Raw genomic sequence first — 13,882 nt, 5'->3', positions numbered from 1 at the left:
TGTAACCCACTCACAGAGGCATCCACTGTTTTCTGTCGCTGTTGTCTGGTGTGGCCTGTTCTTGAATTTCATATAAATGGAATATAAATAGAATCATACAGCAGATACTATTTTGTGCCTGGATCTTTTAGCTCAACATAATGCTTCTTAATGGCATGACATTTTAATGTATATATTACTTTAACTGACTTAGCAATAATAGGTTTGGGTACTCTGCCATTTACATAAACATTCACCTTCAATGTTATTTTTAACGTTGGCATATTATTTGATCATGTAGTGGAATCATATTTGACTAAATCTTTAGTTTTGAGCAATTAAGTAGCTTCTGACGTACTATTAGTAAAAAGAATCCTTTGGATAAACATATTTATGATTATGTTTTGCACATCTAAGACTATTCCTTTAAAAAATACTCCCCTAAAAAAATGTCACATAAAAAAGGATAGATCTTTTAAGGTTTTGGTAAGTATTTTCAAACTGTTTTCCAAAGGTTAAACTAAATCAATCACCAGCAGTCACTATGGTCATGTATTTTCTAACATTTTGTCCAAAATATTTTTAGCAATTTAGTTTTAGTTATGATACATTTCCATGTGTAAAACCTTAGTCAAATTTATGAAAATTGAGAACTAACTTAGAAAAATCATTTCTGTATTCATATTATAAAAATTTGAGTCTATTGAAGACTATGTGTATAACATTGTAATGGCATCTTATTATTTTAAAAATACTTTAAAATTTATTTAATTCTTAAAATTAGGTGAAATAAGCAGGTAAGGAATTATTCTCCCTCCCAGAGAAAGAAATTGAAATTATGTTGAAAAAGCAAAATAAAACACAGATAACAATAGTTATCATCATTCAGGTACTGTTCTAAGTCCTTTTTCATGTATTAACTAATGAAGTTTCCAGCTATTTTTAACTAAATTTCTAACTAACTCTAATTTAAACAGCTAGTCAGTTAGTGAGTGGTAGAGATGAAACTCAGGCAATATTTCTTCTGTGCTTTGGCTCCAAACGGCAATTCTTTTTACTTGCTATTTTAATAGCACACACGTCATAAGAGGTTTTTCTCTAACATTACTCAGGGGGAGTATATTGATGTCATTAATGACAGTATATTAGAGCTTGGCGGCCATTTGCTTTATTTCACTGCTGTGAGAACTGAAGGACACTGAGATTAAGAAATTTCTATGTTATTTATCACTGAGCAGTGTCAGGAATCCACTTTCTTTTCAATATGCCATACTAATGACAACAGTTTAAAGATGCCACATATAAAAGTGAGGAAGTGGGAGGGGATAATGAGGGGGGGGAAGGTGGGAGAGTTTTCAAAAACATCTATAAAGGACACGTGAACAAAACCAAGGTGGGGTGGTATCAAGGGTGGGAGGTGGTGGAGGCTGGGGTCGGGAGGATGGTGGGGGGAAAATGGAGACAACTGTACTTGAACAACAATAAAAAACAACAAAAAATAAAAAAATAAATATAAATAAAATCTTAAAAAAATAAAGATCCACATATAGCACACATTCCAACTTTCAGAGAAGTATATTGCAAAATACATTCATAAAACAATTTTGAAAGTAATAGATTTTTTCCTGGCTGAAATATATCATGAAGATTATGTAGTACTTCATTTCTATCAAATGAATTATTTTATGTAAACAACTACAATATCTATAGCATTTTGGAACAAGATGCTTTCAGGACATTGCTTATGGGGACCATTTGTCGTCTTATTGGAGACAGAATGAGCTTATAAGCAGGTCCTCACAGCGGGGAATTTTGTTGTCTCTTACTTTCTCTGTGCGTCTTCAGTATGAGTGTGACAAACGATAAAGCAGAAGAAAACAGGAGAGACAACGCATTTTAAATGACACAAGTTCTTTTTAAGGCAATTAGAATATTTACTGTCTGCTATTGTAAAAAAATGAATACAGCCCTTTTAGAAACACACATACGAAAACAATTCAAAAAGTAGAAACCATGTCATAAAGCTAAAATTTTACAATAGAAAAGTTTTAAAAAAATGTTGTAGCATTTTTTCCTTACCTTAGCATGACAATTTTCAGTGCATTTTAAAGGAGCAAACACTTCTTAGAAATCATTTTGTTGATTCTATTTTTATTTTCTCATACACGAAATCAGCTTATAACTGCACCGAATACAAAAGACAAACAAACAAACCAACACTTTATTGCACTAAAAATACTGCACGTGAAGTACTGCACATGATAGAATTGATTCGGAGAGGCTTAAGTTTATAATCAGATATTGTGGGTTTGAACAATACAGATTTTTTTTCTGATAGGAATTTGTGACACCATATATTGCACACTTTCCAGCACTTATCTGTTTACAAATATTCTCATGTTCCTTGGTTTTGTTTTTATCTTTGTAAAACATGGTGTAGGCGGTTTTAAAGGCAAAGAACTACATACCATTGAAAAAGACATTGAAGAAGTAAGGTAAAGAACAATGACGTGAGCACACGGTCATCTCATTCTTCTGGAGGGAAAAAGTGACAAAGTAACCTGGAAAACTTCTCCACCAAGAGAGAAATATTACAAAGCTTAGTTTCATAAGCATTTGTCCACTTACAAAGGTTCTCTGAGTATAACAAATGCATTTAGACTGAATGTCTGAGCTACCAGTTGAAATTTCCATTGTTTACATTCGGTTTTTAACACTGCCATCTAACTCCTTCAAATAGTGCAAAGGCGTGAAGGACACTCATCGTTGGTAGTCATCCAACAATAAATAATGGCTCTAAACCTAGCTATTTTATTATTTCTGAGTTTGATAAAGTATAAAGTGCAGTCAAAAGGTTTAAAATCATTCTTTTCATTCTTTGGATGTAAATATCCATCCATCTGTGATGTTTTCAGCTCACGACCAGGGTATTTATTCCACAATTCAGATAATGCAGGTATTCCTGGAATTTCTCTTCCTTTTCCACACAGTCTTGTTTGGAAGAAGGATTCCAAAATAATACAAAGTTTTGCACAAAGTCCTTATGGAAAAAGTCTGACCAGAGAGCAGCATCCATCGACACAAATTTCCTGAGTTCCATGAAATAATAGTCTATAAACAAGTATGATTTCTCATTATTTGAAGGGTTTGCTACATATCCAGTGTGAATTCTTTCCACATTCTGTGCTGCTGACCTCTGTGCTACTCAGAAAGGCACAGTTCCCTGGTCCTGTAAGATTGAACCTGTCAAACAATAAAGGAACTGAGAGTTATTTTCAGATCATCATTTCCGTTCAGTTATATGAGAATAAACTTTTTTTTTTTGCTGAGTAGGAATGCTAGAGGCAAGTCTGCCAGTGAAATGGTCATAGACTAATCTAGAGAGATAGCAGGCAGTTATTCAAAGGAAGAGCATGTGGAAAGAAGGTACAAAGCTAAGAAGAGTTAAGAGCTCCCTTTATTTGGTCGGCATGCCACCAGAGGAGTGACTCTCGGCATTTTTGAATTCACAAACCCTTCAAGAAACAATTCCCCAAAAGTATACACATTCAACAAGACTACATACCAGTGCGTACAATTGTAGGGAGGTTACAGCCCCTGAAGCTCATCTGTGGATATGATACCATTAGACACCTATTAAGAATTCTTTTTCTAGAGATTTGAATTTATTCTCTGTATCAGTAATTACTGTATTTTGCCATGTACAATGTGCACTTTTTTGCCCAAATTTTTGACGGAAAAATAAGGATGTGCATTATACATGGGTAGTACCTGAAATACCTTGTATCTGCTCTTGTGTTTTGTAATTATTTGTTACATAAAATTTCTTGTACCATAATATGTTAAAAAATAAATGCTAAAATTCCTTTATAATACAAAAAACCCCAAGTATCTAAACATAAATAAATAAATGATTGAATTAGAAAATTAAAACAAAAGATTTTTTTCCCTGAAAATTTGGGCTAAAAAACGTGGGTGCACATAATATGTTGCAAAATAAGGGTATAATAAAACTATATAGATAGCTAGAAATTTGTTCAACTCTGAGTTTTCAGATGACAAATATTAACACTAAACCTATAAGGTGTCCTTCAAACTTTAAAATGTAGTTTAATTACAGGTAATGAAAATAAAGTCAGCGTCTTTAATTCTGGGGCAAGTTTTCTTTCAGGTCCACAAGAAGCTTCCTAATTAAGTATGAAAATATTGTTCTTTATCCCTGTAGAGATGAGAACTGGGAAGGAGTAAAAGGGAGTTATTTTCCAAAGACTAGCTTATCACCAAAATACTAATATGAGATTGAAAATGTTAGATTGTGTTTACATCATCATAACTATTCCTGGCATATCTCTAGCTGACTCTTTTATTCACACTACATTTTTTTTCTGAGATGAAATTACTAGAAGCATTTATTGTATGAATTCCAAGTAGATGAAAAGAACAAAATGATAACATCAAAGCCTTTCTTTAAAGAATTCCAAACAGTATAAGAATACAAAAGAGATTGTTAAAGTTCTGCTTAGAAAGAGCACAACCTTCATATAGAAGAGTGGAAAAAAGGAAAATGATTCTCCTGAGCTAGCAGCCTGAAAAGGATAAAGAAACATCTTGAAACTTACCAGTTGTTAAATTCTTTGCCATGTGACCATTTCCAAGTCTGACCAGCTTCATTTTTCAGCCCAATCCAGTGTTCAGCTCGACCCACATATCGTTTTAAAAAGATCTTGAAGAAAGCACAGAGGGTGCATATTAAACAACCCCTCTGGGTAGGTAGGTCTATAATAAATTCTCAAAAGCAATTTCTCAGCAGCTGCATCTGAGGTACAGTAGCTAAGCTGATCATTCATTAGCTCTGTATAGAATCGACTCATTTGGATTTCTGGCCTTTGAAGCTAAGCATTCAAATCAAATTTACAAGATTAAATAGAGCCCTGATTTTGACCTCAGACTAAATTTTCCTACATGGGAGACAGGTACAATGTCTTCTTCACAAATCAGGAAACAATGAAATCACAGATGAGCCATATAAAAGAAAACTGCAATATTTTATGAAATTGTTTTTGAATACTATCTTACCATGTCCTTTTCAGAATCAATGAGAGCAAGAGTAGCACCATGCTTCACGCAAGAGTTTTGGGCCAATGTCCAATTCCTTGTTGTATTGGAAATAAAGTAGCATTTCCCCTGGTATCCGATCCAGTCATCTGAGCATGAAGAAATATGGCTGATCGATGGTTCTGAAGGCACGTATTGGGCTGGACAATTGTAGTGGCCCACTGTGGACAGGAAAATTGTTTTAGTTACAGAAGGAATTGAATACCCACGGCATGCAAACCTAGTTCAGGGAATGCTGTGCTGTACCAGGTGATAAAATAAAGGATGACAGACAATAAAGGCAAATTCTGAAAAGCTTAAGAAAGCAGGTTCTCACTTTACCATATCTCCCATTGTGCCTAATTATCATTGTATAGGGTATGAGAAAAAAAAGAGGGTGGCTCTTTGGCTATAATGTCCAAAAGTGGTAGAAAAAATAGAAAAATCTTGAAAATAGCCTTGGACTAGAAAGGGTAAAGTGCATTAAACATTTCAAGTAAGATTTTGGACTGAATGCAGGGGTGGAGGAACTTGAACTTATAGTAGACAGAACACTACATTGGGAGATGAGAGAAAATTTGCAGGAGAGTCATTCAGAATACAAAAGGGTCTATGACTTGAGTTGTTTTATAAAAGTATAAAAAGTCTTCTTTGTAAAAGACACAAATGTATCCTGGTATAACAGTATGTTTTGAGTACTGTATGACATGGACTCTGAGAGCATCTAGATCTATTCTTAATTCTCCACAACCACCGTGCAGTAGGCTTCGCGGTGAAAGACAAATGACTAACCAGGTCCTGATTAATCGGTGGCTTACTTTTTCTGTTAACAATGCGTGTGCAGCACACATCTTTTCTAAGTAAATGTTGATTTATTTAGAATCTGAATCAGCTCCTTTCATTCCATACTTAAACCTACATTAAAGTAATTTTCTTCCATAATAATGTATAAATCATAGATGATTTTCACACTTATAGAAAAGTTCTAGAAAAGTCAAAATGGTGTTATATCAATCATCGAAGAAACATCGAATATATATAGTATTTTTTAGGAAATGCACCATGTATGATATATGGGATAATCCTAAATTACTCAAAATTTCTGATTAGTTGGACTAAGTAATCCCTATTGCTTTCAGCGGGGATCACAACACATGCTTACAGAAGAGGAACTCTATGACTTCATGCAGTACAGACCCACCTGACAGAGCAATGAGAGTTATGATCAGGACGGTGATGAAGACCACATTCAGTACCGCGCAGGGAACAGGAACCTGAAGGGACCCTTCTTGATGTGATACGAAGACAGGGCTGGCCGTACTTCCTGAAGAGAGAGAGTTGTTGGTGAGTTCGGGAAGACTACAGAAGTACAATAGCAACATTAGGTACTTTCTTGAACATTAATTTAAAAAGGAGGTATGTGTCTCCCTATCTTATAAGTGTATAAAATTTATAACTTAATTTTCCCCAATTTTTGAGTGAATTTGGATAGTTTCTTTTTGGGTAAAAATGAAACAATCTAGGCATAATGATGAGATCATAAAATATCTCCCAAATATATGTACTTAATAGCTATGAAAATTCTGTCTAGCACAGTTTTATTGCTTTAGTCACAATACAAACATTTATTAAATGCCTGGTTATTCTAGATGACATATCAAAAAATCCTGGGCATAATCTCCTAACTTGACTGTATTTACTGTTTAAGAGAGATGATGTAAATGAGGAGAAATGGGGATAGTGTAATAAAACTCTTGAATTTATATATATATATAAATGTCTACAACTAACATGACTGAAAATAAAAAAAGATTGGTAGTAGTTTTTGGTGAAGTTTGTGCAGATATGAAGCCATTCAAATTTTCATATGTTACTGATAAGAGAGTAAAATGAAAAAATACTTTAGAAAAGTTGCTTACACAATTAATTACATACCTACCCTATGACCCAGCCATTCTATTCCTATGTATTTTCTCAAAATAAATGAAAATATATTTTTAAAGTGCTTTGGGCAAGATTGTTCATAGCAATTTTATTCTTAAGAGCCAAATCCTAAAAATAAGCTAAATACACATCAACAGGAAAATGGATAAACAAATTATGCTATTATCCATACAAGGAAATTCTACTCAGCAATTAAAAAAGAAAAACTGATACATATAACAAAATGGATGAATCTAAAAATAATTGGAGTGAAAAATCCATCTATAGTTATATGCTGTATATTTCAATTAATATAACATTCAAGAATTGCTGAATTAAAACTACGGGGGCAATTCAGAAAAGTGATTGCTTCTATCCTTGTAAGAAAGGTAATTTGAGTGAAAAGAAACACAGAGCAATTTTCTAGGTTGATGAAAATTTCAAATGTTGATTGCAATTGTAGTTATAATTGAATAACTGTATGCTTATAATCTGTGCATCCATTGTATGTAAATAATACCTCGATTAAAATGATATAGGAATAAACAGCAATAGCGGAGACATAACAGTGTTAAAGACAAAATATTTGGCAGAAGTTAATTTTTTCATTTACACTTTGGATAATGCTGGAACAAAGTAAAAATTTGATTTCACCAATAAAAATATGTGTTGAAAGATTTAGAATGTAAATATAATGTGGATGATGACTCTTAGTTACACAAACATACACACAAACCCAGAGGAACATCTATTCTAAAATATAAATAAATAATTGAGAAATGAGGAAAGGGAGTTTTGTGACTCAAAGTTTGAATTTGATTTTTGCTAGAAAGAGCTCTCAGTTTTTTAAAAATTTGGTTTCACAGGTAACACATAGTTCCCTTCTACATCCTGAGAAAATAAAACATAAAATTGCTACTTGAATAATATTAAAATTTATGATAAAAACTCCCAAAATGTGAAAATATCTTGTTTTCCAGTAAGAAGACTTTTACAATTAAAAACACATATCTTGAAATGTATGTATTTTTGCCTTAAAACATTTCTCTAAAGTTAAACTGGACAAAGGGATGTTGCTTTCTCTAATAATCATGTACTGCATGAATGTCAACATCAGCTTCTGCTTCTGGGGCTGTTTTTTCCACCATAGATCTGTATTCAGATTTTTCAAGAGATGTCTCTGCTTCACCCCTTCCTAATTCTGTTTCTTTCAGCTTCTCAAAGTAATTCTCTTTTTACCGGCATCCAGTTGTTACCGGAAGAAGCTCAGGGCAGGCAGGGTAGCAAGTTCAGAGCTCTCTGTCTAGTTTCACTTCTCATCACCCTGCCTAGACTCAGTGCAGCAGCAGCCGGTGTTCCTGAGCCAGTACTAATGCATCCAAACGGCTCCGGGACTGCAAAGGCCACCTCAGTCTGCTGGCTTATCCAGTGGGTAAACTGTACAGATGATTTTCAGATTTACTTTCTGTTCATTAGTGAGGACTACTGTTACTCAGTCTGATTTATCACCTAGAAGACAAAACACTCCCCCAATACTTCCACTCTGCATATAGGCTCTTCTAATTCATGGAGAAATTGAAAACAAATCCACCTTTACATACTGAGCCATAGAAAGCTGATGCCTGATGGTTTGGTTGTTCATACTAATAAAGCAACTTTAAAGACAACATAAACTAAACATTCAATAGAAAACTGGGATGATCTCAGGAAAAGTTAAGAGCTTCTGAATTAGGACCTTTTGAACTATGACCTCTATGTATTGAGTAGTTTTATTATTACACTAATTTTTCTTTTTGGCACCTCAACTGGGCCATTGCCTTACGGTTATGTGGTTACCAAAGAATCTGTACCGCTTGCACTTGTCATCCATGCTTCATCTTGTGTTCTCAAGTGAGAGATGGGTTTGTGGGAGGTAAGCAATGCTTTTCTAACACAAAACAGTTCAGTAGACACACTCTCAGAAAACAATCCTTCCTCTAGATTGTTGGAGCTCTGCTGTTCATAACACATCCCTCTATTACTGCTTACAGATAAACTCTACTTCCTACATGCTAGGTTTTGGGGTCCCTCAATGATTAAAGAAGGAAGAGAGATAAATGAAAAATATCAAGAAAGTCTCACAGAAACAAGTTGTAGGAAAACAATGGAAAATGTAGTAATAATGAATAGAATGGATCTGTGGACAGAATAGACAAATAGAAGAGGGGAAATAGTATATAGTTATGATGATCATATTTTGATGAAAAGAAAAAGAAAGAAAAATGTCTGATTCATGCAGAATTTGAGGTCAATAATTAGACAGTAAAATTGCAGGACGAAATGTATGAAAAGAGTCCCATAAAGAATACAGAGGCAGCTCTGACTGCTGTGGCTCACTGGATTGAGCACCACCCTGTGAACCAAGGTGTTGCCAGTTTGATTTCCAGTCAGGGCATGTGCCTGGGTTGCAGGCCAGGTCCCTGGTTGGGGGCGTGTGAGAGACAACCACACATTGATGTTTCTCTCCCTCTCTTTCTCCCTCTCTTCTCTGTCTAAAACCAAATAAACAAAATCTCAAAAAAAAAAAAAAAGAATATAGAAGCAGAAGATGGCATTTTCAAGAATTCTTTCATGACATTCTCAATAAATTACTGTTGGACACCATGAAGCTCAGATGCTCACATGGTTATCCTTTCAGAGGTTAGAAACCCTCACTTTCAACAACTGGAAAATGCTGTCATAAGAACACAAAATGAGGCACACAGGAAGCACAGAAAGATGCAAAGTAAAGGCAATCGAGAATGTAATTGTTTGTGTGGAAAACAGAAGTTTTGTAAAGAAAGTCAGTGTTTCCTGGAATACGGTCAGATGGATATGGAAAAATGATGGAGAGTCCACTGGCTAGTATAGGGGGTTTTCTAATTGCATCTAAAAATTGAGACAATATAAACCGAAATAGAGAAACAGATCCTCGACGATCTTCTGCAATTCACCTTTGTGTTTCCTCTCGTCTCAGGAATCCTATCTTCTCATAGATAAAGACATATTTACTTCTTCCCATTTTCTCCTTTATCCTGACTGAAATAGTATGTAACCAAGTTCTTCAAAAAACAAAGCCTCATTTTCTTCCTTAAGTACTGTTACAGGCTGGGGAAAAAGTAGGATTAGAGTTGTTTGTATGAAAAATAATACAATAATTAATAAATAATAATACATGAATATACTCTGTGTTTCATGCACTCACAAGTATAAACCTACTTCTGCCCCACCCGGTATATATCATCTACATATATAGTTATTACCAGTACCTAAAAATAAGATCTGACTTACTTTGTTGTCCTCTCTCCAAGATGTTGTGCTCTGTTAGGGAAGAATCTTCAGAAATCATCTTTACTCTGGTCTGATTCTCTGGTTAATCTCAGCTCAAGCCAATCTATAGTGAGTCTTTGCTGCAGCTCTAGTTCAGTCTGAGTCTCTGAGCCGTCTTTTATAGTTTCATTTATAGTTGCTTATGTTGGCTCCACCCCCTTCCTCTTGCCTTCTAATCACTCAGCTACCCCCGTTCTCTTTCATTTATGCTCCAGTGGCCCAGACAGTGTATACTGTGTTGTTGTGAGCTATGGGTTTTCCCTGCTGCCTGAAACGTGCTTTCTCACAACTGTAGGTGTAGCATGAAGAGACACTTGGGGTTTTCCCAGAATTTGTGACATCCCCTTAAATTTGTAGAAAATAAAAATAGTTTAGGAGACAGCGTAACTAAGTAAAGAATTCAAAGTTAGAGATTCCTGTCTTTGAGATGGGAATAATTTGGAGAGTATTATTTACCTGGAATCCCATTCACTCATTTATTTAACTAATATTTATTGAACATTCACTATGAACTTGACACTATTTAAAGCTAGATGAGTTATTGTTGAATAAGAATTTTAAGATCCCTATCCTCATGGATCTTTCTTCAGCATGGAAAAATTTTCTTAGGAAGCTATAAATTGGCCTTCAGAAGTCTGTCATTCACTTCTTTCCGAAGGGCTAGTTTTTTTCTAAAGGCATCATTTAGTAAGTAGTTGCCTTAATGCAGGAAATAGAAACCTGTGGTCTGGAACTTCCTTTCTATGTTCTAAAATTATTTATCTTGAACTATCTGTTTCATTTATCTTCTTTTAATTTTTTTGTTAAATTTTACTGTCATTTCAACCACTCTTGTTTTTCCTTAGTAGTATATTATCCTCCTATTTTCCCCATCTGCTAGATTATTTTTTCTTATATCTTGAGTATTAAGACATTTGGAGTATGATATTATAAACATATTGTCATAGTATGAATATCATACAGATAACTTATTAAGATTAACACAAACTAAATGCAGAAGGTCCATGTGTGGTGATTTAAGGAGGGGATCAAAATACACCATGGTTAACAATGGTTCCCCAAATTTTATCATTAATATCACTTCTGTAGAGTAGAGACATTCTGTTTTTACAATAAAGGCTTTGTGAAAATATCATGCTTAGGTGGGTTGGAAATTATCATCTACTATAGGTGAGTTAGGCCATCATATTTATTTGTTTATGTAAGACATGAAGAGGTACACGTTGGTCCTAAAGGCTCTCTTTGCTTCCATTCTGGGTTTTTTTGTTTTTGCCTATTTCCTAGTATGTTTTCCAGATAGCAGTTGAACAGTTTGTTTTGTAAATAAATGATATCGTTTTGGTTAGATGTTCAACTCTTTCCCTGCTTCCACCCTCAATGGCTTCTTATCAAACTTACGTAAAAATCAATCAGCTTTTAATTGTTGAGAAGGTCCATGTTCTGAACCCTGGCTACCTGTCCTCCTACTGTTCCTACTAGCCACTCTTCTCTCTGACAGTAATCTCTTTACTCCTCCACACATATGTCAAGCCTACTACTTCCACTCTGTGGTCTTTGCCTGTTCTCTGGATGGTTCTTCCTCCATCTACTTGAATGTCTTGCTCTTCCACTAATTCAATTCATTCACCGTTCAATTTTCATCAGCCCAGAGAGATCTTCACTGGCCTTTTCTATGTTAAATAAATTGTCACACTCTAAGCTTCCATAAAACCTTCTCTTTCTCTGTATCATTTGTGAATATCTGATATTATGCTATTGCGTGCCCTGACTGGCGATCGAACCCGCCACCTTGGCATATCAGGACACTGCTCTCGTCAACTGAGCTACCTGGGCAGGGCAAAACAGCTAGGACCTTTCAAATGTGTATTTATCCTTCTAGAGTTGGGAGATCTGGATTGATGACCACATCCAACACTAACTAACCATACTATATTGTGATGAATGTATGAGAAAATATTACTCTGAGAAATCTGCAACATTATTTGATCTCTTTCCAGTCTGAAGTATAAAGAAAGAGAAAGAAAATTCCCTTACACACACTGATAATCCTTGCCATGTGTCTTTTCCACAAGAAAAGCAGGACTTCTCAACAGCTGATTAGGCTAACGAAAATCATGGTCCAGTTATACCACTTATTAGTGTACCTTTTCCCCCCACATCAGTATGAAACTATAACTTTCTTAGCTGGACACCAACTATTATGTCTTTGAATGTTGAATATTCCAGAACAGTTAGATAGGTTAGCATAATGAAAATAGTGTATGCTGTACAGATAGAAATCATTTCCCACAATTTTTCCTCAAGTCCCTCTTGGCCCACTGTGTTGACTTTCATTCTATTCTTTGAAAAAGCTAAGTTTGTTTTACTTTATAGGGTGTATTCTTGCTTTTGTTCTCTCCGCTCTCAGATTTTTCATGGCAAACTCTTCTCATTAATATTTACCTCACATGTACCTCTGCACCAGACCTTCCCTGACCACCTGTATAAATTACTTCCCATTAGTCACAATTTATTACCTCATTTTCTTATTTTAGTTCACAGAACATTTCTGATGATGATATATTCTCTAAACTAAGAGAATGAGGTAATAAGTTGTGACTTATGGAAAGTAATACATTTAGTTTTAAATATTATTTATTTGCCTAACTAGAGTGTATGGTCTTTACAAGCAGGAACACATCTGGTTTATTCAACTGGTAACAGGGCCCAGAACATAGGAGTTCAACAAGTCTGTTGGGTAGATACAGGAAAGAATGTGTGTGAATACGGACCTAAGCTTTTGTTAACTGCTTGGTGCACCTTTGCCTTTACCTGTGAAGTGAAAATATTAACATCCAACTTATATTTTTTGTGAAAAAATATTATAAATTAGAAAAATAGTTTTCTACTATAGTACATTAGCCATTTAATGATATGTAAACGAATAACAGTTTGATATAAGTCATGAGAAGGGAAAGTTTCTTATCTGATGTAAGGCACCGAGAATTAAACCTGAGAAGTCACAGCATGGTTGCTGATTTAATGCTCTTGTCTGTGCAGGTGACACTCCGACAGAGGAAGCTGCGTGTCCCACAATCACCTCCAACCGCTTTCATGACGCTAAGAGCCCTGTGTACGTGCTCAGGCTTTCTTGCTTCTTTAGCCCCAGGCAGGTGGATACATTTTACATATATTTATATATGTTTATATTTATAAACCCACACATGTATATGCTACATATATTACATAGGCACTTGGGCACAGAAAAATGATAGGGATCTTATTGTAAGAAAATAAGTATCTTTAAACATTACCACATTGAGCCCTGGCTCAGCTGGTTGGAGCATCATCCCATAGATCAAAGGGTTGCAGGTTCTATTCCCAGTCAAAGCACAAACCGGGTTGCCGGTTCAACACCCTGTTGGGGCGTGTACCAGAAGGCAACTGATTGATGTTTGTCTCTCATGTGGATGTTTCTCTTTCTCTCTCTCTCTCTCTCTCTTTCTTTCTCCCTTCTCTCTCTAAAAGCAATGAAAATTGTTCTGTGTAAAGATGAAAA

General features: G+C 35.0%; 1 protein-coding gene and 1 long non-coding RNA gene across 2 annotated transcripts in view; one reads left to right on the top strand and one right to left on the bottom strand.

Annotated features, from left to right (window-relative positions):
- LOC123478622 (uncharacterized) overlaps positions 1 to 13,882 on the top strand; it is a 21,039-nt gene extending 7,157 nt beyond the window's left edge. Inside the window, exons 2-3 of the long non-coding RNA XR_006653882.2 lie at positions 6,213 to 6,417; positions 13,384 to 13,882. This is a non-coding gene — a long non-coding RNA (uncharacterized lncRNA). The remainder of the gene's footprint in view (positions 1 to 6,212; positions 6,418 to 13,383) is intronic.
- CD69 (CD69 molecule) lies at positions 2,111 to 10,439 on the bottom strand. The gene is made up of 5 exons (XM_045187211.2): positions 10,306 to 10,439; positions 6,275 to 6,397; positions 5,056 to 5,255; positions 4,599 to 4,702; positions 2,111 to 3,222 (listed from the first exon to the last, which is right to left on the bottom strand). The coding sequence occupies exons 1-5, from the start codon at positions 10,361 to 10,363 to the stop codon at positions 3,114 to 3,116; spliced, it is 594 nt and encodes a 197-aa protein (XP_045043146.1). The 5' UTR covers positions 10,364 to 10,439; the 3' UTR covers positions 2,111 to 3,113.

The sequence above is a fragment of the Desmodus rotundus genome, chromosome 3, assembly GCF_022682495.2.
Source record: "Desmodus rotundus isolate HL8 chromosome 3, HLdesRot8A.1, whole genome shotgun sequence".
In the NCBI taxonomy this organism is placed as follows: Eukaryota; Metazoa; Chordata; class Mammalia; order Chiroptera; family Phyllostomidae; genus Desmodus; species Desmodus rotundus.
Note: the sequence above shows the minus strand (reverse complement) of the source record. Positions and strands in the feature narration are given on the sequence as shown.